This window comes from Haemaphysalis longicornis, unplaced genomic scaffold (genome assembly GCF_048455015.1).
Source record: "Haemaphysalis longicornis isolate Haplotype H1 unplaced genomic scaffold, Haemaphysalis longicornis Haplotype H1 scaffold_2, whole genome shotgun sequence".
NCBI classification, from domain to species: Eukaryota; Metazoa; Arthropoda; class Arachnida; order Ixodida; family Ixodidae; genus Haemaphysalis; species Haemaphysalis longicornis.
In genome coordinates this window covers 7,408,910-7,434,101 of record NW_027526295.1, presented here as the reverse complement: position 1 = coordinate 7,434,101, position 25,192 = coordinate 7,408,910, and the positions used below count along the sequence as shown (strand labels likewise).

The 25,192-nt window shown below is 43.2% G+C and overlaps 2 protein-coding genes across 2 annotated transcripts in view; one reads left to right on the top strand and one right to left on the bottom strand.

The window, feature by feature from the left end:
• The window catches only part of LOC144166960 (phosphatidylcholine translocator ABCB4-like), a 220,723-nt gene that overhangs the window by 137,939 nt on the left and 57,592 nt on the right, over positions 1-25,192 (top strand). The window lies entirely within an intron of this gene.
• Positions 5,182-20,171, bottom strand: LOC144170872 (sterile alpha motif domain-containing protein 3-like). Its single transcript, XM_077700900.1, has 8 exons — positions 20,037-20,171; positions 18,726-18,819; positions 17,242-17,282; positions 17,120-17,177; positions 14,418-14,624; positions 14,205-14,340; positions 12,190-12,263; positions 5,182-6,226 (listed from the first exon to the last, which is right to left on the bottom strand). Exons 1-8 carry the CDS (start codon positions 20,147-20,149, stop codon positions 5,957-5,959), a joined length of 993 nt encoding a protein of 330 aa, XP_077557026.1. The 5' UTR covers positions 20,150-20,171; the 3' UTR covers positions 5,182-5,956.

The following is a 25,192-nucleotide window of genomic DNA, read 5'->3' as shown; positions in this document are numbered from 1 at the left end:
GCTTTCCCGCTGCAGCAACTAAATAAAAGAGGAGTTCAGAGGCCATGTATTATTTCGTATTCGTGCTCGGGGATGCAAATAAAAGAGCTCTTTGTCACATCTATTTATGGAAAATGCGTTAACCGCATCTGATCCTTGCAAATGAACAAAAAATTGGCAAGAAACAGCGGAGTGGCCTTTGAAAGGGAAACCAAGCGCACTTCCGGCGCCTGTTTTGGTGGCATTCGATTTTACCAAGGAACGTATGGGAGAAAGTGAATTTAATGAAACGTAAGCAGGAAGCCAATAAGCAGTGGAAATAATGCGTCTCAACATACAAACAGGTCCGCCATATGAATACGGAATTTTTAGGAGCGGGTGCATAGTATATTATTTGGACAACAGCAGCGAGAACACTTTCGATTCCTGGGCGCGGCAGCCGCTTTTCTGTTGGAGGCGAAAAGTTAGAACGCCCGTGTGTTCAAGATTTCGGTGCAGGAGAAAGATCCGCAGGTGGTCAAAAATAATACGGAGCCCTTCACTACGGCGCGCATCATCGCCTGTGTAGCGTCGGCGCGTTAAATCCCACAATCAATCAATCATTCAGCATGAATACGTGGTACTCCTTACTTCGGCTAAGCGCAGCTTCAGCTGTTCCTGGGAAGGGCAAACAGGAAACCTGTGTGTCCACCTTCAGCTGGAATCAGTCGGAAAGTATTCAATGGGTGGATGATGCGCACACTTTTTGTGGGCCACCGACAAATCGGGATCGATCCGTTGCCGCTAGACGCTTTGCCGACGGGTGTCAGTGCAATGCTAGCCATTGGTCGTTGATGGAACTGGTTACCAGCCATGACAATATGCTTGTGACCCGCCGGTCACGCACGGGTGAGCCGCGTATCGGTCTCTCGCGCAAGGCCCGTTGGTGTGGGAACGGTGAAGATAAAAGGACGGCCGGTGGAGGAGCGCCAAAGGCGAGAGACGGGAGAAGTTCCTGCTTTCTTTATTTCTGCATCCCTAACACCGGAACGCAGGGAAACGGGGACAAAAAGCTTGTGTACCAGTAAGCATGGCATACCGACCACAGCCGATGATTTATGTCCACATTTAAAACAGCTCAAATAAATTCCCTGCAGATGTTTCTTTTTCTGAAAGAAAGCTGCTGCAGACGTTCACGGTACGCGTGACAGCAGCGTCAGTGTGGTCTCCTTGCGCTAATCGTTACGCGAAAATGAATTAGTTTTGCGGGTGCACGTGTCCTCAACGTTCATGGCTGCGTGCGCAAATCGAGGACCCGTAGAAAGAAGACCCCAGTTATCATTGCGGCGAGGCCTCTTTACCCGGTCCCGCTGCCCTCCGTCACAGGATTTACACCTCCGGCCACCACCGGTGCCCGCTCCACAAGTCGATTTATAGCGGTTCCGGAGCCGTCATCAGCTGCCGCGCTTTCAACTCGCTCGCTCAGAGCCGCAGCACGAATGCGCAGAGCCGCAGCGGCGAGCACACGCAGCGGGTTCTGCCTCAATTCCCACCCATTGGAGTATCTGCGGGTGGCGAACCCGCCGGGAACTCCGGCGTGGGCCAATAATTATTGTTCAGCTTCAAGGGCTTCTGGAGCGAAATTTTCTCATGCGTTTTGCACTTCTAAGCACATGCACCGCACCGGTGTAATCGCGAACAGCCCACCAGCATAGGAGGTCAAACTAGCAGACACATGCCCACATCTCGCGATAATCGAAAACGCCAAAGAAGTCCACTTATCCAATCCAGAGGAAGCACTGTGTTGTGACCATTGCAAAATTAGCTTATTCATCCTTACGGAGATGATCAGAACAACCTTAGGAAAAGCCAAAATCACCAATTGGCAGAAATACGGGAAAATGCTGTTTTCATTAACGGAAATAATAAATGTAGTGGAATTGAGTAAAAAATTCAAACAATCATACCATGACGCAACGATAGCTGTGAATCCTACAGACTAAGAAGCAAATCTAGGCAAACATTTACTACATACATGGGAAACAGGGTGTAGTCTGATCAGAGATGGTAAAGACGCAAGAAGAAGTGGTAAAGGCGCAAGAGGAAGTTAAAGGACAACATTAAGGAAATAACACGAACAGTGCGGGGATACGCAGACCAACTTGGACCAAAAAACTGGGCTCAATTCTGCGACTCCTTCAAGGACACGTTGACCACCTCAAAAACCTGGGACCTTCTCAGAAGCATGACTGACCCAGCCTAAACAAGGACCTAAAATACCAGAACCTTAAAGAACTAGCCCATCAGCTTCAAGGCACTAATAAAGAACTGCTGAACGCAGTGGAAGACAATTCCTAGGCACACAGAAGGCGGCACCCTGCAAGCTGCCATGCGAGGGAAACAGCTATGAACGGAAGAAACAATACCGCCAAAGACTGGACGAAGGAACCCACTACAACAGACGGGCGCTAACTTCAAACGAAATTTTTATTCTAAGCAGCAAACGTTTTTATGCGTGGGAAAGGGTATTACACTGCATGCAGTCTGGTTATGATGATTTTCCTATTGAACTAAAAGGCAACTTGCTTATCGGCAAGCGCCACAGAGGGGGAGCTAATGCGCTGTCACTGGCCCTCAGGATAACAAAATATAACTGGTAGTTAGCGTCCATCGTTTCTAGTGTATTCCTTCGTCCCGTATTTTGTGCTGTTACTTCCTGAATATGTTCCACCAAATCACCACGGCAATCACAGCAGCACAAAAAAAAAACAGGTCGGCGGACGTGGATCGCGTAACAAATACAATGATTAGAAATTTAAGCGAATACCATATAGCGGCACTAGCAAAGTACATAAATGAAGAGCTCTGGACAAAAGTCCTAAAGGAATGAAACCATGCCGAAATAATAATGATCCTCAAGGCCGGGAAGAAACCAGGAATTGAAGCGCTTCCTGACGTCGTGTCTGGGGAATGTCTATAAAAGAATAATATTAAGCAGGTTACAAATCTACATTGAAGATAACGACCACCTTTCGCAAACCATGGTAGGCTTCAGAGCAAACCTGTCAACGCAGGCCTTCTTGCCCCTGAAAGAAGTGGTAGTCACCTACATTTCAAGGGAAGTGAACATGTAATCATGACCCTAGACTTAAAAGAGTCTATTGATAATGTGTGACACTACGTCATTCCAAAAAAGCTCAATGTTGTGCGAAGTTGTGCGAAGGCGTTGTCTGATGTGTGACTTGAGGTTAGTGTAGGGTATTGTTGTCATGTCAACTGTAGTTCTAAGTGCAGCAGCGACAGTCATTTGGTCTGCGGTCTCATTTCTTGCCATCCCAGAGTTCCCTGGCACCCAGCACACTTATCAAAACTTGTTGAGCTAGTAGGTTCATGCTTGTTTGAAAGAAAAGGGGCGCTAAGCAGACGAAGACGAAGTAGACACATGACGCATGTATGTGGTGTGTGTGCCCACTTGCCGGTCAAGGCTTCTCTCGTTCTGTATCACGCGGAAGGTCGTGCCACTAGAAGTTCAACTATTCTTTAGGATTCAGGAGCCCAGGTGGGGTCATGCCCTTAGAATATGCAGGGTCCTAAAGTCATAGATGTGGCACCAGGTCCGCCTGTATCAGGACTGGTTTGGCACCTGTATGTGGTGTGTGTGTCTACTTCGTCTTCCACTGCTTAGCGCTCTTTTTATTCTTTCCAATACCCAGCACACCAGCACTTCTAGGTTTAAACTTTATACATACATAAAGGTATTAATCAGAAGATTCAATATATGATTTTTATAAGATTTTTGTGATGACGATGTCCGTACAACACTGAAGTAATCAGTATAGATGATGGATTTGGGAATTCGAGTTATAAGATTATGATTAGCAACAAGAAGTATAAGTACATCGTAGACCTCTGCCGTAAAAATACTTGTACTATTTCTTCTTATAGTTTTACAGACATTAAAGGTACCACCATGCGCAGCACAGGACACAGAGGTGGCAGTTTTTTGAGGCGTCAGTGTAAATCTCAGCAAGCTTATATTTGTGCTGTGGAGGCAAACAATGTTGCGGGATCGCTTTTCTGGGCACTCGATTTTTTTCGACACTTGTGAAAGATACATCACGTGATATCGGGCGAACCTACCTCGGTTACAGAAATTCGGTGAGCTTATAAACTCCTGCAGCGACGAGAAACAACCTATGGGACAAAATGTACACGATATCACGCGTTCATAGCAATGTCCTTTCAAAACGAGCGCGCCCGTTGACATCCGGGTCCGTCGCTTAGGCGAAATGATGCCGTGCATGAGGTACTGAAAGTAAGACCCCAATAAAGACTTTTACCCCCACCCCTCTCTACCCATACTGCGAAAAGTCCCCGCCTCCTCTATTACGCCATCCATTGTCCAGTGCCAGTCCAATGTCCCACAGTGCCCGCCAAACCCACAACTCTGCACTAGAAAAATCCTAGACCACAAAAAGACCCTCCCACGCTATGAATACGGTATCGAGAAGTCCCCGCAGTACACGAAGCTATCCACCTAGCTTGCTCAGGGTTGATTGCCTGGACATGTAGCTATGAGAATCAGGAAAGGCCGTTGCAATGTTTGGTTTCTAACCTCATTTGCCATTATAGGGTGTTGTGTGCTGTGTCGCAGACTCAACGGTGATCTTGCAGTAGAAAAATGACGGCGGCAGAAGCTATTTCAACAATCTATTCGTGATCTCATTTTCTGTAGTGAACCGAGTGGTGTGTTGGGTGGTGTGTAGCTATGAGCCTTGATGTGTAGCTATGAGAATCAGAAAAGGCTGTTGCAAAGCTTGGTTGCGGATCTCATTTGTTGCACGTTTGGGGCTGAAATTAAGCCGAAGAAGTGCAATCGGACAGGGTAGTGCACTCTAAACTTTTTTTCCTCCCATATACTCCCTAGAGGTTCTTTTTGGCTTGTCCTCTAGTGATCCTCCTTGTGGGAGTTTTTTTTACTCCATGGAACAGGGAGGTTTTTTTTACCTCCTAAAAACTGGGCGTTTTTAGGTGATAGAAAGGAGGTATTTAGGGAGTGTTTAAAAAGGTTTGGGGAAATTTAAGGAGATCAAAATGGAGTATTTTTTACTTCCTCGAGGGCGTTTTCAAGTGATGTTTATGGATTTTTTAGGAGGTTGAATAGGAGTCTATTTTTGCTCCCTTGGGAAGTACTTATGTTATTTTAGGGGCGTTTTTAGGCGGTTCAAGGGAAGCATTTATTTCTTTTGAATGGAGTTTTACGAAAGCTTGGGGAGTTTTGTAGGCCTCGCGAGGGGAGTTTTTAGGGGGTTCAAAGGAAGCATATATTTCTCTTGAAAGGAGTTTTTTGAAAATGTGGGTGGTTTTATAGGCTCCCGAAAGGGTTTTTTTTTAAGGCCACAAGGGAGAATTTCTAGATCCCCCCTGCGGGAGTATTGATTTCACACGGTTTTTCTCGGTTTCAGGTTTATTTCAAACGAACTTTTGCACATCAGTACACAGTACACAGAGTGAAAAAAAAAGGTTGCAGTGATTTACAGCAACAATAAAAAAAAAGTCAGAAACGTAATACGCAATTCTTTTGCACATCAGTACACAGCACACAAAGTGAAAAAAAAAAGGTTGCAGTGGTTTACAGCAACAATAAAAAAAAAGTCAGAAACATAATACGCAATTCTTTTGCACTCAGTACACAGTACACAAGTGAAAAAAAAAAGGTTGCAGTGGTTTACAGCAACAATAAAAAAAAAGTCAGAAACATAATACGCAATTCTTTTGCACTCAGTACACAGTACACAAGTGAAAAAAAAAAGGTTGCAGTGGTTTACAGCAACAATAAAAAAAAAGTCAGAAACATAATACGCAATTCTTTTGCACTCAGTACACAGTACATAAAGTTAAAAAAAAAAGGTTGCAGTGGTTTACAGCAACAATAAAAAAAAAAGTCCGAAACATAATACGCAATTCTTTTTGACAACTCAGGATTGAAACTAAAATATTAATGAGTAATATTGACGCGGTAAAGGTTAATCAGTTCCAAAGCCTTCACACGTGGTTTGGTGCTGGCGAGGTCTAAAAAGGCATGTTCAACAAACGTCATAACTCTGTGTGCCTTCTTGGGATAATGAATGTTGAAGACCCAGAACGATGCGAAGAGACTACACAGTCCTGCCAGTAACGACGATGCAGTGAAGACCCGCTGGCCATCGACGTGGAGGCTGACTTCCCCGTTGTCGGAATGAAGGCAGGGGGTCAAAGGAACGTCTCCCTACAAAAGCAAAAAAAAAAACCCATAAAATTCAAAACAGACATATGGTTAAATGAACTTTAATAATTCGATATAGTAATAAAATTGTTAGCCAACGTTCCCTGCGAATTTCAGTACTTAAATTAGGAATGCAAAGTCTTCATAAAACCATGTGCCAATACATTAACCGTTTTGGCTTTTGCAGCAATAAAAAAGACATTACTACCGCACAATACACTCGAGCACAACTTTAAATGACACTGAAGTTAAAATACAAGTCTCTCTAGGTTGATAGATTAGCTCACGGAGGACACTATTATACTCCTAATACACCTGGCGTTTTTAAAAAATAAGGCTAAAACTAGAAAAAACACGCAGTTTCACCGGAAGGGCTTAAATGACCTGACGCGCACAACTTCTTTCTTGGCTGCCCCTGGATGGTGCTACTCGTCCCTACTTGGTGTGGTAGTACCGCTTTCCAAGAGAGGATTCGTTCGACGCCAACACTTTCGGGGCCTCAAAAGGCTAGTGTTTTTTTTCAACGAAGCGCAAATACTGATCCATCAAAGCTATCTGGGGGGCTAGTTGGTTTCTTGACATAATTGAAAAAATGCGCTAACAAGACGGGACTGAGGGAAGCGCTGCGCTGTTTTGTGTTTCCTTCCCTCAGTCCCGTCTTGTTAGCGCATTTTTTCAATTATGGCAAATACTGACCACGGGTCCAATGGAGAAGCATTTTGCTTAGTGGCCTCTAACTGCAAATGACAGGGGAGTTTGGGAAATCATGAGCGATTTGACTAAAACTGGTACAGGGTAATGTTGTATTCAGTTGCTTCTATACTGCTATAAACCACCGTTGCTTCACTTGCTTCCGGTTTATCCTTATGCAAACAGTGACTGCAGTCACTGTTTGCGTCACGTTTGATGAGCATTTGAACAGCAATTTCTCAGCACTTCAAGCATCTTGGCACTAAATCAATGCTGAAATGGCCATGGGGAGGTTCCACTTCCGTTTGAAACCACCTTGCTGGTTGCCTCCAGTGACTCTTTAAGAACAACAAGTTACCCTTATGCCTCATCACCGCAACCGATTGTTCCTCCGTGCCGCGCAAAAAGTGTATTACTGTGAGTATTTTCAACGTGAAATGAGCCATTTCTGCGATTTGTAGGACTGAGTCTCCTATTAATTACTGCAGTGACAACAAACTATGCAAGAAAAAGCAAAAAAGCACACAATGTGACACATTAAGTGCAAGCTGCTTTCATAGTGTGCATTGACATTAGGATATGGCACCCTGGCAGACTGATGCACTACGCGAGATTTTGCCGTACGTATAGAAGGACAGGCAGGAAATGAAAGGTTTTCAATTGAAACACTTTAGACTGAAACAGTTTTCCTGATAGGGACCTAGAACATTTCAGAATGGAAAGAGGATAGTAAGTTGGTTTCAAATGAAACACACCTTCCCATAGCCATTTTAGTTTTAATGTGCTGCCGAGGGATGCTTTTTGCTAAGAATCCTTAATCAAACAATGCATTTCCTTTCTTCATTTTCTTCTCAGCAGTTTCATGATGCAGCCCCTGTTTGCATTAGAATAAACAGGAAGTGATGAGGTGCGCCGTAGTGGAGGGCTCCGGATTAAGTTTGACCACCTGGGGATCTTTATCGTGCGCCGAAATCTCGTACACACGGGCGTTTTTGCTTTTCGCCTCCATCAGAAGGCGGAAAGCAAAAACGCCCGTGTGTACGAGATTTCGGCGCACGTTGAATAAACAGGAAGTGAGTCAGGTAGCTGTGATGTATGGCGGTAAAGGACCAACTGAATTCAACGTTACCATGTACCAAGAGGTTTCGTCACTTTCAGCTAAACCAGTCGTGCTTCCCCAAACTCCCACGTCCTTTGCTGCTCTGGACAATTACGATTTTTTTTAAAGGAACCCATGATCATCAGTATTGACACTTTGTTGAAGAAAAACACATTGTCCTTTCCAGGCTCCGTGAATGTTGAAGTGGCCGCTGCACAATGGCCCCCCCACAATGCCTTCCATAGCCGCACAGCCATCCTTAACTTGTGACCGAGTAGTCGCATTTACGACCAGTCTCAGTAGCCATCTCAGCTTGAAATGTAACCACAGAATTTGTTAAATCCAGTTTCTAAGCACAAAAGTTGCTATTGTACGGTATTCTCCCAACGTGTCGACTGTACCAATGCAACCTGTTATTCACTGAGAGACGACTTGCCCCTAGGAGAGGAACAGGAGGAGCAAGATCGCTATGCTTTAAAAGAGATAGTGACAGGTAGTGTTTGTTTCACTCGTTAGTTTTATGAGAATCAGAATCACGACCACAGTTTTGATGGGTCAGTGGCTTTTGATGAGCAGTGGCTGATGACGATGAGTATGACTAGCCTTGGTATCTCTCGAGATGCAGGAGGGTGTGTTCAGATAAGGACAGTCAAAGTGGTGCCATGACCATTTTTTGTTTGAGATGAAACTTTAATATTCTGTAGAACATTGCATCCCCACCATGGAACTGGCATTAGTTTAGTAAGTAACGCCACAGTTGATTTATTAAAAAATTATTTCGAGCACGATCTGGCCGGGCTACTTTCCACAAAGCTTGGTGTGGCAACTTTAGGCACCTGTAACACCAAGCGGAAATTTTTCCAAAGGCTCTTAATTTTTTTTACCAAATATTTCCAAACTTTTCGGCTGCATTCAGAAAAATTGAACTTGTCATGTTTATATTGTTTGAGAAAATATTTCTCAAACTTAGTAGCGAGAGCAATGTCGTTCAGAAGTGCACTTCTAAAAACTCTTTTTACCTGTAGGAAACGCTAAGCTGTCTGGTTTTTTAGACTTGCTTACCAGGGGCTGCTGAATACTTCATAGCTTGCTCATTGCTCTAGAAGAAAACATGTTCAAAATAAAAGTCTGTAAAGTGCGACGAAAAATGAAAATTTGGGAAAAAGGGCCAACTTTCGACGTCGTTTAAAAAAAAAAACACTGGTCCTCAATTTTCGCAATATTTACTGAAAATGGTACTAAGTAACTGAGTATTCTAGAAAGCTAAATATGCATTGCATTATTTTTGTTCTAACGTGTAAAAATGAGGTCACATTACACCTTTTTTTTAAATGTCCAATCAACAATTCAGTAGCACTCTCCAGTAAAAAAAATACAAATAATTATGGCTGTATTTAAACATTTTAGGAAAATAAAATGACATATATAAAGAAAACTAATCAGAATAGTCATATTTGCCCGTTGTTAAATTTGTTAGTTGCGGGAGGCATTAAAATAATTGAGTTTTTTCCAGCTTGTGTCTTTTGCAGTGTAAAATTGCTGTTTCAAGAATATTTTTTATCCCCTTGCCTTAGCTGTCTCATAAACCCATACTTTACGTTTGTGACGCTGCTTAATCACACATAATTTGTAATTTATCCCATTTACAAGCCAGTAACTACGCTGATGTTACTGAGAATACTTGACGTGCGAAAGTCGTGGCCGAGGGGGTATCTCCATTTCACCTGGTACATGCGAAGTTCTAATAGCAAAAAGTTCGTCTTTTCAACTGTCTGACTTGAAGGCTTCCTGGAATACTAAATTAAATTGTTTTCTGAAAACCATTGTTTTTAGTTTCGAAACAGATAAACTAACACTACAAAATCTGTGTACCTGTGCTTTGCACACTTCAATGTTAGCGGCAAGGTACAGCTTTCTACTTCCAAGGACCTTCAAAGTGTTGACAAGCACGGTTCAGAACCGTCGCTGATACTCGAAATCGGAGTTGGGTGTACATTTGGGTGTACAGTGTACATTCAAGTTATTTCGTTTTATTTCGCTATTTCCGTGAGTATGTGTGATGCCGACTACCGGCAGAACATTTTTTTCTTTTAGTTTGTTCTTCCCAAATGTGGCGAATTGGCTATTGTCAAGATGTGGCACGACGAAGTTCTGTAATTTTTAAGGATGTGTCCACGGACTCTTTCGCACTTTGTGTGACTTCGCTTGCAGGTCAACGCCAATTATCATTTATACGTGTGTTATTAAAGCGAAAATCGGTGAATGCTATTTAAAGAACTCGCTTGATTTCTACCAACCCCAAGCATGCATGGGCCGAATCAGGACTGAGCTCCCACAGAGATTTGTCGCAGTCTTTCGCTTCATCGCGACACAGGTGAACACACATCTTTGCTTCTGCTGTCAATAGTATCCTTTACCATTATTCGCGAAGAATTTCCGTACATCACACTTGAAGGTTCAGACCAGTGTTTGTCGATACTTTGAAGGTCTTTGGAAGTAGACAGCTGCAACTTCCCCTTAACATTGAAGTGTGCAAAGTACAGGTAGACAGATTTTGTAGTGCGATAAAAGTTTGTCTTTCGGACAACTCATAAGAAAATTTATGAGAAGCACATCGATATCTTATCCTTGGGAGCCTTCAAGTCCGACAGTTGAAAAGACAAACTTTTTGCCATTAGAACTTCGCATGTACCAGGTGAAATGGAGATACCCCCTCGGCCACGACTTTCGCACGTCAAGTATTCTCAGTAACTTCAGCGTAGTTACTGGCTTGTAAATGGGATAAATTACAAATTATGTGTGATTAAGCAGCGTCATAAACGTAAAGTATGGGTTTATGAGACAGCTAAGGCAAGGGGATAAAAAAATATTCTTGAAACAGCAATTTTACACTGCAAAAGACACAAGCTGGAAAAAACTCAGTTATTTTAATGCCTCCCGCAACTAACAAATTTAACAACGGCCAAATATGACTATTCTGATTAGTTTTCTTTATATATGTCATTTTATTTTCCTAAAATGTTTAAATACAGCCATAATTATTTGTATTTTTTTTACTGCAGAGTGCTACTGAATTGTTGATTGTACATTAAAAAAAAAAGGTGTAATGTGACCTCATTTTTACACGTTAGAACAAAAATAATGCAATGCATATTTAGCTTTCTAGAATACTCAGTTACTTAGTACCATTTTCGGCAAATATTGCGAAAATTGAGGACCAGTGTTTTTTTTTAAACGACGTCGAAAGTTGGCCCTTTTTTCCAAATTTTCATTTTTCGTCGCACTTTACAGACTTTTATTTTGAACATGTTTTCTTCTAGAGCAATGAGCAAGCTATGAAGTATTCAGCAGCCCCTGGTAAACAAGTCTAAAAAACCAGACAGCTTAGCGTTTCCTACAGGTAAAAAGAGTTTTTAGAAGTGCACTTCTGAACGACATTGCTCTCGCTACTAAGTTTGAGAAATATTTTCTCAAACAATATAAACATGACAAGTTCAATTTTTCTGAATGCAGCCGAAAAGTTTGGAAATATTTGGTAAAAAAATTAAGAGCCTTTGGAAAAATTTCCGCTTGGTGTTACAGGTGCCTAAAGTTGCCACACCAAGCTTTGTGGAAAGTAGCCCGGCCGGATCGTGCTCGAAATAATTTTTTAATAAATCAACTGTGGCATTACTTACTAAACTAATGCCAGTTCCATGGTGGGGATGCAGTGTTCTACAGAATATTAAAGTTTCATCTCAAACAAAAAATGGTCATGGCACCACTTTGACTGTCCTTATCTGAACACACCCAGGATGGCAATTCTTATTTATCTAGATGAGAAATCATGATACCTCTTCAGCAACGACATCCCTTTCCTAGCAAACGACTGTTATTTTGAGCCATTATTGAGTGACCAGTGAGCAATCTGCAGCTGAAGCCCAGAATCTGCTTCTGTTATTGTTGTTTGTGCTACACCTGTATGAAATGGATAATTGCCTTTTTGTTCAGCCTGGTTAATGGCCATGCTTTACCCATTTGGAATAACCGTTGTCAACTGCCCATCACATTCGTCGCAGCAAGGCAAATCAGTCTATCATTTATGCTAAATTTAGCTAACAGCATCCTTTTAACTTCCGATATCTCTATGCTGCACTTACTTCTTTACGCCTAGGCTCAAATGTTACGTAAAACTTACCTCGGTCAAAATGGCGTCAAAAGAATCTCCACACCTGTCGACGATGAATCCCAGCAAGGCACGAATGCCATCCTCTGCAAATATTTTGAAAGGCAGTTTTATAATAAGGCTAAACTCCATCAAAATGTTACACTTGCAATTGTGCCAGGATATGTACAAAAAAAAAGTCTCTTGTCATATTTTTAAAAAACATGGCACCATAAATTCCTCTTTCAAAACTGAACTCCATATCGCTGATCTATAATATAATATAAAACAAGCATTCACCCATTGCAATGCTTGCTTGTAATACTTTGGAATACAAAGATAGCAGTTTTACTGCTCCTGAAAAGCATGTGCTTAAAAAGCCACAACGAACCTTCTAAGCAAGCAAGTCGGCAGGCAAGTGGAAATATGTGAGTGTCTATCAACAACAGAATGGAAGGAATCAAGCCATCAGTTGTACCCATGCCAGCAAGAAGATCACGTTTTAGAAGATTCGATGGGAGCTCAGGTGTCTTAGTACAGACAGCATGACCCAGCCTGTTTGTACTACCCAAAAAGAACCCCAGCCTGAATTCAAACCCACACAGAGCGATACCACATGCCTAGTGCTCCATATTGACTAAGCTATGGGCACATGCACAACCCCTCAGAGATAACACATGTACATGCCAAGGCCTATCCAATGTTGCACATTCCTGTTGACTTGTTCACCTTTAGCACTCCGAGGTGCCTATCTGAGCATTTCTTGAACAATGCTTGTGCAGTAAGCATCCCTCTAGTAGGCACAAATATCTGATCACCAGCGAATGCATTCCTTCAGGCAGCAAAAGCAATCACACATGTGTGGTCGTGCTGAAGCTGGTCTGCTACTTCACCCTGCAAAGGGCTTCTCATACCTAGGTTTTACGCCTCATGATAAAATATTCAGTTTATTTTATCTCGTTAGTACCTAGATCAGTGGTTCTCAACTATGAATGTACTGTGGAGCTTTCTCAAGCTTGCAAAACAATGGAAGGCTCCACGATGAACTATATAGATCCAATTCGTAATGTAGAGGAGTTCGCAAATGCAGCTGAGGTCACCCAAGCAATTTAATGTCTGCCTTTTGAAGCTGACTTCTATGCTGATGCATCTCTAATTGCCAAAAGATTTGCTCTTGCAACTAACAGTTGCCCAAACACCTATATTCTGCCTCTTGTGTGTCTGGCTTTTTGCACCGCTGGCATGTTGTGCAAAAAGCCAACTTTAAAGGATGCGCTACATGGAGAAAAAATAGTCTTATGCAGCAAAGCCACAGCAATGATTGGGGGGAAGAAAGAGCTTGGGGAAGGCTTTGCGGACCCCTGAGAGGCCCTTGGGGCCTACGCACACCCATTTGACAATCAGATATAGATTAACCCCACCCATTTTTTTCCTGCCTGTAACTAGTCAGATTTTGTACAGGTGTACCAGTCATACAGGCATAAGCAGCTACAGCTGCAGTGAAGCATGGTAAGCCAACATGCGTATTGCATATGCGCTACTGGGAAGTTATTTTAATTTTATCAACTTTACTGAGCTGAACACAGTCTCTACAAACTAAGAAAATACAGGCATGCCATTCCAGGCACGAATCCTGACGGGGCTCAGTTTTCACTGTACAATCGAATTGTGATGACCCGTCGGCAACTGGCCAACTGATTTTGCCAGCACTGTGGTTGGCAAATCGGTGAGGTGCGCAGTAAAGCCAATTAAAAAGAGTACATGTCATCAGAAATGCCACAGAAAATCAGCAAGGCAGATGCAGAAAGGAGAAAACATTTTTGAATTGGTTTTCCTACTAAATAAATCCACATAAACACACCTAATATGGTAGAAGCTTAGCCTAGGAACTCCAGAGTATAATCTACACAAGTAATCTCACAATGCTTACGACCTTTTAACAGCTACCTCAAAAATATACCAATGAAATTTTATTGCCTATCACCTGAAAGACAAAGTTTTCAATGACATAAGCGAATATAAAGTACAGAAAAATGCGCCAAGCTTACCTTCTGCTGCCTCAATGAACAAGGCAACCTCTCGTTCAGTGCCATACTTCAGAACAATATCAGACAGAGAAGCGAAGCCTGCTTCCATTTTATCGGCGATTTGCCTCTGAAAGACAACTTCAAACTCCATCAGAAGCTGAAAAGAAATAATAATAGAAATTTAATTCATTATGCATTACACAACATGCATTACCCCAAATGTAATTGACGTACCGTGGACTCTACACACAAAAAAGGAAACGTAGTCAGCGCCTCCTGCAGGGTCATCGTTTGCAGCTGCTTGTGCCTCCTGTTCGCTGTTGCAAGGAGACGCTGACGCTTTGCTTCGTCCTCTGTGGTGCCAACATTCTCCTCAAGCCATTCGCTGTGCCGCATCATAGCTTCCTCTGTCTCACCATACACGACAAGGTGACTTGAGTTCTGCAAGGTAAAGCCACACTGAAGCTTGAAAAATGCACTGATTGCATGACCAATGGCAGAGAGGGCATTATGCCACTGTGTATGCCTCAGCTTGTCCTTTGGCAATGCATGGAACAATACTTGCTCTGTAAAAGCAGTGCTATGAGGTTTGTCTAGCCCATTTCTGCAGCCAACCACATGGGAATATTCAAACCCCGCAATGACGAAATTCCACGAGCACGAAATTCCCGCGGCAACAAAATATTTCTACATCCCCGGCGAACGTCCATGGTGGCTACGAAATGTTTTTGGAAAGCGATCCCACGTTAGCGAAATTCGCTGCAAGTCCAGTTGGCATTTTACCTACCCATTTGAGGCTAACAGTGTCCAAAAAGTGCTTAAGTGTGCTGTTTTCGGACCCAATGTGCGTAAACTTTTGCCTCAGCATGCCTGCACGGCCACCACCATATTTGTTCACAAAATGAACCATGCAATGGGCCAAAGAGACAGCCTTGCGACATCACCACCAGGGGGCAATGACTTGCCCCCATGATGGTGACATGATGGCTCGTGACATGATGCCAGCGACAAGACAACTTGCGGCATGGCTAGGAACCATTGCACGGCTTTGGCTCAGGCCAGGGCTACGCTAGCCCGCTACTGCTGAACAGCGCGGATGCGTTTGTTGTGTGTGTCGCGATTGGCACATTTGCTCTCAGTAAGATGCCTCCGCCAGCCTGAAAGTGGAAGTTTTTATCGCCGCAAGATAAGGCAGCCATCATTGCCAATTCAGTGGTCCAAGTGGAGGAAGGGAGGATAGCGTCAACGAGCTCTGAACCACCCTGCAGCTTGCTCCACCATTTTGAGAAGCATGGACGCCATTCTTCAATGGTGCACATGCGCAAAACAAAAACACTGATGGCGTGGCCTCTGTGGAAGTCAACAAAGCGATGCTCGCATAGCTTTGTGGAAAGCATTGGAACAAGGAGGTGCCACTGTCTGTCAAAGTTCAACAGCAGAAGAAGCTGGACTTTGCCCTGCATGCTCGCACATACTCGGTGCCGAGAACAAGGAAGAGAAACGTGCGGAGAAGCAGAGCCCGCAAAATAGTTTGGATGCATTTGATATGATCCCGTCGTTCTTAGGCGCACACAACGACCAGCAACGAACCACTTCTGGTGGCGTGAGAGCTGAGCTGTGAAGTTGCAGGAAGGTATGGCTCGCAAAGTAATATAACCAGTTTTCGATAATAAATTTTTGGTTTGTGGCTGATTTTCCTGTTTTTTTTTTCATTTTTGCGGTAACTAAATTCTCCCAAAGGTGAATTTTTTGGCTTTCACCAGCGGTTTCGTTATTGCTGGATTCGACTGTAGCGGGGCATGGCGATTCTAAAATACTACCTATGAGCGACCAAAGACAACATTGAAATCCCTGCACACGTTGCACTGAACAAGACAATGTAGACAACTCTACAAAAAAATTTTTTAAAGGGTATAAACACAAGAACTACACTCCAACACATATACTTGTTGCCAACACCACTAATGTTTTTCCTAAAGGAAGATAACACTGGCACAAATGCTAGAGCATATGCATGAACCTTCAAATCTTGGCCATCATCCAATCACATCCCAAGAAGAGTTTGTGTAGTTTGTCACTGGTGTAGTTGCTGCAGCCAGCACAGATTTCACAAATTTTTTTCTCTTTTAGGCTTTATAAATTAAATACTGCTTTTAGCAACCGGACAAACTAAGTATATTTATTCAATTCTAGATTTATAATTATGCCATCAGAAGATGAGGAAAATGGCAGTTGTGCGTAGCATCGTGAACTGGCATCTGCGATAATGACAAAGCTTGGTGGGGCATGCTACTTGGCCTGGTCTGACCCATGGCCACCTTGTACATTCGGTACATAGATCGTTACATCTTTCATTAATTGTTTGTGTCACCATCCTGCTGCCACATAACAATATTTATATTTGAAACCGGATAAACGCTGAAAAGCATGTTTATTTGATAAGCATATTTATCACAAGCAGAAGTTTCACAAACTCCCTTGAGTGTTTCTTAACATGCACCAAATCCCCGACCCACGGGCATTTTCCGTGGTGACTTGGCAGCCACTGAAATACAACGTCGTGACCATTCACATAAGCCTGCTGAAATTCTTTCCCAGGTCTTTCAACAAAGTGAGAGGACAGTAGTGCAGTACTGCTTGCAAGCTTTCTAAGGAACCTGTAGAATTTAAAAAGACTTTGGGAGTAGCCTCAATAATATGCTCAAGAGCACCATAAATGGCTAGCGGCCACAAAACAAACACTCAAGTAATTTTTGAGTTTTAGTAAAAACTGTTCACGAGAGTAGAATTTTGTAGGTCAAGTACAATGGCTAAAATACTGTTGATGGCGCCTATAGGCTTCCCTTTTTGTTCTCGTAATGTCTTGATTTTCGACATACAATGACAAACACCAACAAGCTAGAGAGCAAATTAACGAGGCATGCAATTGAACTTACAACTAGACGACAGAGCTTCTTGTTCGGTGGTTCGGTGTCGGAGCCAGTTTCCTTCTGTCTTATGGTAGTACTTTTGCTTCCGGGCCAGCATTGCTGCTGAGCAATTTTCTTTTTTTTTTCGCGCATTCTTAAACTTGTTTCGAAGGCATCGCACCCACGAGTCCTGTTAAGAAATGAAAGAAAACAGTTTTAACCCTTTCACTGCCACTCCTCAGACAACTTGGAAGATCACACACATGCACACCCTCTGCACCACCTAAGCATGCTCATGTTGCCTTTAGACATTTTGTGTACAAAAATGTCGCACCACCTCTTGAAAGTTCACTAAAACCCATAAAACAAATACGGTAAATTTCGGAAAACAGATGGGATGCTTATAGCATGATAGTACTGGTGAAAAAATGACACACTAGAAAGAAGACACAGACAGGCTAATCTTTAAAGGAGTAGTGACATGAAATTTCAAAGCTGAGATAGCTACGTAAAATGCTTCCTTTTTATCAGGAGATATCAAGTTTCAACAGTAGCAGTTCAGTATAACATATCTTAAACCAATTTTAATCTCTGCCCACACGAGAAAGCCCAGAGCGGGCCAGCACGACGTCATCTGCTACTTGCCCCAAACTACCGACGTCGGGGCTCCCGTGACGTAGCCGACATGATGGCTGCAGTTGGCACGCGCTGCTAGTGTGTACACGTCATGGTTTTGGGACTATCATGCTGCCCGAGTGCGCGGGGGAAGACCTGGGCCGGTCTCGTTGAGCGCATGCACTTGCTTGCATGTGCGTCCAGACCGGTAGCAGCGACGCGACAAGAATGGTGACGTCAGGTGCTACCTCCGGTCATGGCAGCCGCTCGGCGTTCGTTTTGTTGAAACCGAAACTGACACGAATAAACAACGCCGTAAATGACTGTTTACACTGCGATCGACTGTCTAATGTGCCATTCTTTGATTAGTGGGCTAATGGGCACCCATAGCATAAAAAAAATTCAACACGAAAATTTCGTGTCAGTACTCCTTTAACAAAAAGTTTACAGTTCTTGCAGGCCACTGTAGTGAAATACTAGCACAAAATTTCCAAAGACAAAGATGCAAGGAAAACCTGCAAGGGAGTTACGATTAACTACAAAAATACTTAACATTAGGGAAATACTGTCTAGAAGTTAAGTATGTGAACACACACATGCATGCATGCACATGCACATAGAACAATCAAATTAGTATGAAGTTATAAAAGCTTCGTACGAGAACTGTAGTACTTAGGACAGTTATGTTCTCAGGTAACGATTTCCGGAGACTAGTACTTCAATGAAAGAACTGGAGAATTGCTTGGTTTTGTAAGCAGTATAACATTAGAGCAAATCGTCCTTCAGAATACAAAATTCCTGATAATGAAAGAAATATCACGTGGTCGGGTCAAATTTGATCATGCCGTGATATGAAACCAAGGTGCCAGATTTGTTTACCGCCACCAAAACTACAATAATGTTCTATAAAAGTGCTCTTTATCCTCAGCAGACTGCAATGCTGCAATAAAGAGTAATTTTAAACCAGAACTGTGAAACCGGATAAATTGGCTGAAAGATTTTAAGATGGAGTGCTCACCAGACCATTCCGACCATCAAGACGATCGATAAGGTGCGGGTAGCGACTGACAAGCTGCTGAGCAGCAGTCTGGTAAAGTTCATGTGTTGGGTACCTGCAACACAAGATCAAAACAAGATGCGCAGGGCCCAGAAAACAAACAATTCACACAGCCATTGCCAACTTACTAAAAAACATTGTCTGCGTATCTGCCTACTTTGGACAAGATAGTGGCCTCAGCCCAGTACCAGCATTTCGACAAGAAAATTGTCCTGACGAAGGCATGTCTTGTCAACATGTTTCATCGCTTTCTCTATGACGATATAGAAGTCTATATATACGTAGCCTAGCGTGATTGAGAATCAGGGGCTCACTGAATGAATACGGAAAGGAAAGCCAGCCATCTAGAATGCCAAGGAAGACGTAAGGAAGTAGCTTGACATCTTCTTTTGTTTGTAATTTGGGGGAGGGGGGAGTGCAGATTAAGGTTTATCTTTTTTTTTCCATACTGCTGGGAAAGCTTGTGGAGAAAAGCACCCATTTAGAGCAGGGACAAAACCAACACGTTGGGATTAAGGGAATGATGCCTTGCCCATTTGGATTACTATAAGTACAACTGAGGCGTTTTTTTTTTAATGAGCCAGGTCCAGAAACCAAAACTAAGTCGGACAAAGCTGCAGTGACGAAGAAAACTCGGCACCTTTCCCCTAGGAAAGAAATGGGTGTAAACATGTACGCAGATCACAGTTCGTATTGAAAATGAGCCAGATCCTGCTGCTTCATGGATCAAAATGTCCCGAATCCTCTATTTATATATTTATATTATACTTATTGGAAAGGAATTGCCGCAGCAACAATTCAAAGTAAGAACAAACTAGAAAGGAGAGCTCTCATTCATGCAATCTGCTTTATATACTAGTCACTTCATTCTAAGGCCTTAGAATGGGTCAAAAGCTAAAGCAAATCACCACAGGTGACGTAACGCTCACAACAGACAATTACCTTTCCTCTGTATGGCTTCGCTCAGGGGCACGTCAATTTTACCTATGAGCTTCATTAAGAAAAGAAATTGTGACAGCCTATTTGTGAACTTACTTTTAGTTTACAGCACCCATCTTTCAAAAGCAAAAACGGCGTGGAAGGAAAGGATAATTTTAGCACCATATGTTTTGTTAACAATGTGTTTGCCAGTGTTGCACAAGTTCAAAAAGACCCAAAGAACACATGGCAAAAATTAGCAAAATGACAAAAAAAAAAAAAAACTCCTTTTGTTCAGCTACCAGACCGCAAGTTGTGTATCTACAAGGGTTACAATGAAGCCGCATAACATACCAGGTAATCTTCCAGCATACTTGAAAAAGCTTGTTCACAATGAAGCGGCGCAGGTTGCCACTTATGGCTGTCTTCCGCTGAAGCACTTGTTCGTAGGGTTGAAGATCTGGCATCCGAAACTCCAAAAAGTCACGTGGATTCTCGAGTCGTACATTTTCAACCCCGAAATGTTGCCTCTCATGGTTAGGAGATGAAGTACCACTCCTGAAAGTAAAGTGAACTCGTTATTCAAATTCCCCGTAAATGGTAAACCTGATTGCATGTATTTAATTTGCCCGAGTTGCACACTGCTTACCCTCCACTGCTTAGCAAAGACTCTGGTGAGACAAAACTGCTGCTTGGGCTGCTGGGACCAGAGTCACTGCTAGGGCTGCTGGCACTAGTTGGCTGCATACAAGATCTTTTGGTGAGGTAAGATTCTTGGCCAAGGTTGATAATGTTTCATCATTTTTCCCACATGCAATCTCATTATACGCAACGGTTAGTGCAACACAATCTTGTCTAGCAGTAGATTGTGACACGTCAGAATAAGTGTATTGGCATTTGACAATGGGTGGCGGTCACCTGCTGTTGGGACCAACACTCTTGGGGGGGACATGTGCGAAACCATATTCCTGAAGAGTTTTGTTTTTATACTCAAGCATCTACCGAGGCTAAGTTGTTATTTGACATGACTATAATGCTCAATTCATCAACATATCTTCATCTAACAAGTTTTTATGGGCACAGACAAAAATCAGCAAAGTTGAAGGACTGCATGGCCACCTATCAACTTTACAGCATCATCCCCATACACACCATGGAAATGCGGCAGCAGGCAGCCCACAAGTGGCCAGCCAGTAGCAAAGCTCAGGGCCTATGCTAATGCACTGAAATGTCGTGAATACAAACACACTAACTGTAGCAGCAGCAGTTGTATGTTAATCTAGGAAACAACAGATGTGTGAAAACCAGTGCCACTGCTGCATAAATTTTTTGGCATGACTTTAATGCGAAAATCCTTGGCAGTGAAACAGGACTTTCTTCCTCAGACACCATACGGCACATAATAAAAAAACAGTTATTCGATGCTTGAGCACATAGCTCATGCTTGTAAGTAATTGCCACTGTTTTATGTCATTGTAATCAAATGTAACTGGAGCAATATGGGCAATACTCACATCCGTTGCAAAGGCCACCTTTCGTGACAGCTGAAGCTTTGCTTTGTTTGGCACAGTCTGCCCGACCTCAAGGTCGATGTAATCATCAACCTCGGCATCATGAATCAGAATCTGCAGAAAAAAACTTATCACAAATACTGAATTTAAACACAGTTTAAAATTGACTTCAGTAGTGCATGCAGGCCCATTTGTTACATGTTTCATTACAAGCTGATTTGTAACAGGCTGTTCGATCACAGAGATCAGTCGTTGCAGGACAGTATGCCATATGGGAAAGTTCTATGATTGGAAAAATAGTTGCCTTTTTTTTCCCCACAGCAATGAGAATATACACTCGAGTGAAACACAGCTAACCACATTCTAACATTGCTCAGATTGTCACACTAAGGCACAAGCATGATAACTAAATAATATATTTTATAGTAATAGTTGCTTGTAGCCTTGTTAATAAACATCAACACATGTCATAATTGACTTAGGAAGGCTTATTTATACACCTCACAAAAATTTTTGCCAGTTGAAATTGCAACCTCAGTGTTGAAAACTTTCCTATCCATGTTGGAGACCAAATATGTCCATTGTTATCCTTAACAACAGGGTTGGAGTATCTACAATGGCGACACTACGTCAAGGTACCAACTTTGTCAAAATAGAGGATAAATAAGGTCGTTCACAGAACTTCAGATTTTAAGGTAAAATTAGTACTACCTAGTGCAATGCTACAAATGATTTTCCTTTTATGCCCCGCAGACATTTGTCATGATAAAGCACTCAAATTTACTCATAGAATGAAATGAAAAAATTTTGTTACTCTGAAATACATTAACCTCGCTGGGAGCTTCTATAGGCAACAACTGTTTGCCGGACCCTGACCATCATCCTGATCATTTTAGGCTCTATTCCCAGACAGTACGTGCGATTGACCATCTCTGAGAGAGAGAGAGAGAGAGAGAGAGAGAGAGAGAGAGAGAGTAAACCTATTTATTGTTTTCTAGGGTTCCCCGGAAAGCAATTCGGCGTTTCTGGGCCATATTTAAACATCTTATACGGCTGTAACAACGTCTGCAGAGGCAATTTAGCCGCATAATTTGTTTACGCTGGTAAAGTGCGGGAAATAAATATGGCAGTGGGGAAGCGAGTATTTTCAGAACGGTAAACAAAAGTAGCAATATTTTGTTCATGTTCAAGGACTTGTCGCAGTGTGTGGCGGTCTATGTAAAACTACATTCTTAGGCTGATTTGGAAGGGCATACAGAGGGCATTTATTTCTGAACGTTTAATCGGCGCACTTTTAGTTTCAAGCGAGAAAATATTTCTTATATTGAGCGGCCCCCAAGGCCTCCGTCGGTGGTGCGTAGGTTCGCTTCACTGCATGCACCGTGAGTTCCCAGGTGCGGCGGCCACGCTGTTCGAGGGAGCGTATGTTTTTTCTCCTTCGGCTGTTGTCGGCTTGGTGAAAGTGATTCCACATGCATCTTCGGTCCTCCCGCGGTGCCGCACACGAAGGGAAAAGCAGATGCCGGAAAGCCTTCGAAGGGCGACGTCCGCCGTCAATTAGTGATAGTGTGGCGTGGCAGGGAGGAAACGTACGTAGCTGGATCGCAGGTGTTCGCTGCAGACTAGAATACATTGTTAGGTTTTGCCGAATTTCCGGATAAGTTAGACGCATTAAAATGTCTCAATTAGGCTGCACCCCTATTGAAGGATGATCAGATGACTCGTCATTTAGACTTCGCAAAAAAGAATTTTCTCGTGCAAGACCAATGATCTTGCACGAGATTTACCGCTAGCAGTACGATTATAGGGATTCCCTAATTGTACTACTGGGCAAATACGCAAGCTACGGTACTTCCCTTCGATTGTTTAGAAAAAATAGGCCGTTTGTGAAAAACCACGTGCAGTGCTTTCAAACTGTCTTGACCGCGCATGACAGCGACCGTGGATATATATTTTTCAGGCTAAGGATTATAATGGCCTAAAACACGAATTTTCTGCTGCCCAGAAAATTAGTCCCGGAAGCACTGCACGTGGTTTTTCACAAACGGCCTATTCTTTCTAAACAATCGAAGGGAAGTACCGTAGCTTGCGTATTTGCCCAGTAGTACAATTAGGGAATCCCTATAATCGTACTGCTAGCGGTAAATCTCGTGCAAGATCATTGGTCTTGCACGAGAAAATTCTTTTTTGCGAAGTCGAAATGACGAGTCATCTGATCATCCTTCAATAGGGGTGCAGCCTAATTGAGACATTTTAATGCGTCTAACTTATCCGGAAATTCGGCAAAACCTAACAATGTATTTCTAGTCTGCAGCGAACACCTGCGATCCAGCTACGTACGTTTCCTCCCTGCCACGCCACACTATCACTAATTGACGGCGGACGTCGCCCTTCGAAGGCTTTCCGGCATCTGCTTTTCCCTTCGTGTGCGGCACCGCGGGAGGACCGAAGATGCATGTGGAATCACTTTCACCAAGCCGACAACAGCCGAAGGAGAAAAAACATACGCTCCCTCGAACAGCGTGGCCGCCGCACCTGGGAACTCACGGTGCATGCAGTGAAGCGAACCTACGCACCACCGACGGAGGCCTTGGGGGCCGCTCAATATAAGAAATATTTTCTCGCTTGAAACTAAAAGTGCGCCGATTAAACGTTCAGAAATAAATGCCCTCTGTATGCCCTTCCAAATCAGCCTAAGAATGTAGTTTTACATAGACCGCCACACACTGCGACAAGTCCTTGAACATGAACAAAATATTGCTACTTTTGTTTACCGTTCTGAAAATACTCGCTTCCCCACTGCCATATTTATTTCCCGCACTTTACCAGCGTAAACAAATTATGCGGCTAAATTGCCTCTGCAGACGTTGTTACAGCCGTATAAGATGTTTAAATATGGCCCAGAAACGCCGAATTGCTTTCCGGCAAAGCACATATATTTTGAGGTTGCAGCTTGGAAGCGCGGTTCATTTTTTCTACCAACTAGAATTTTGTCCCCGCGCTCCGTACAGTGTGGTATTTTTGCGAGTTTTATTATTTCATATTATTATTTTTATTATTATTATTATTGCAACCTAGGCCCCGGTCACTGTCATATGCTATTCAACTTGCTTTAGGAGAAATTTCTTTCCTCCAAAGATTGGTTAACAGGACTAATAGTGCGGTGAACGGATAGGCCATGATTTTTTTTATAGGGGAATCGAAGATAGTCGTGGGAACGTTTGGCGTGGAATTACCCTTAAGTAACTCAGCAACTGCGGCAGCTGTCCCAACAACGAAAAAACCACGTTGCTCTGTGACAAAATGCCGCGCGTGGCGAATGATTTTATCACGAACTGGTCCCCCTGTTACGAATTGGAATACTGCGAAACGCGAATTCGTAGCATTAAAACGCATAGGCGTTTAGAAAATAATTTGAACATTTCCTGGCGTGTTCACGTACACGCTTGCACCATTACTACAAACCCCTGCCCCACCGCCACCCGCCACCCCTGCAAACACAGGATGACAAGGCACTTACCAGCGTGTTGTCCGTTATCGGGGCGAGTTTCTTCAAAGCCGCCAACACCTCGTCGTATGCACCTGTTTCAAGGTGGACTTTCTTTCGCTGGCCACTCTCTAAAACTACTAAGCAAACAATTCTGTCTTCCATTATGTGCAGTGATACACTTGGCTTCCAACGCTGCCAGCACTAACGGTCTGCCGAAGCGGCAAAAGCTCACACGTACTTCTCTGGAGAATATCTCCGAAAAAGGCGCCAGGAGAAAAGCGATTGAGATTGGCGCCAAACCTCCGCGCCCCCGCACCACAGGGAGGATGCCCGCACCGAGAAAGAGAGAGGAAGGAATACAAAGGAGAACGATTTTATTGCGGGCAATGGTATCGAGAGTAGCGGTTATACCCTCGACACCTCTCCGGCGGCGCGCGGACGGAGGCTAGTTTCACGGAGGAACTTGGCGGAGGCACTCGGCGCTTGAGCAGACGACGCTATTCCGATTC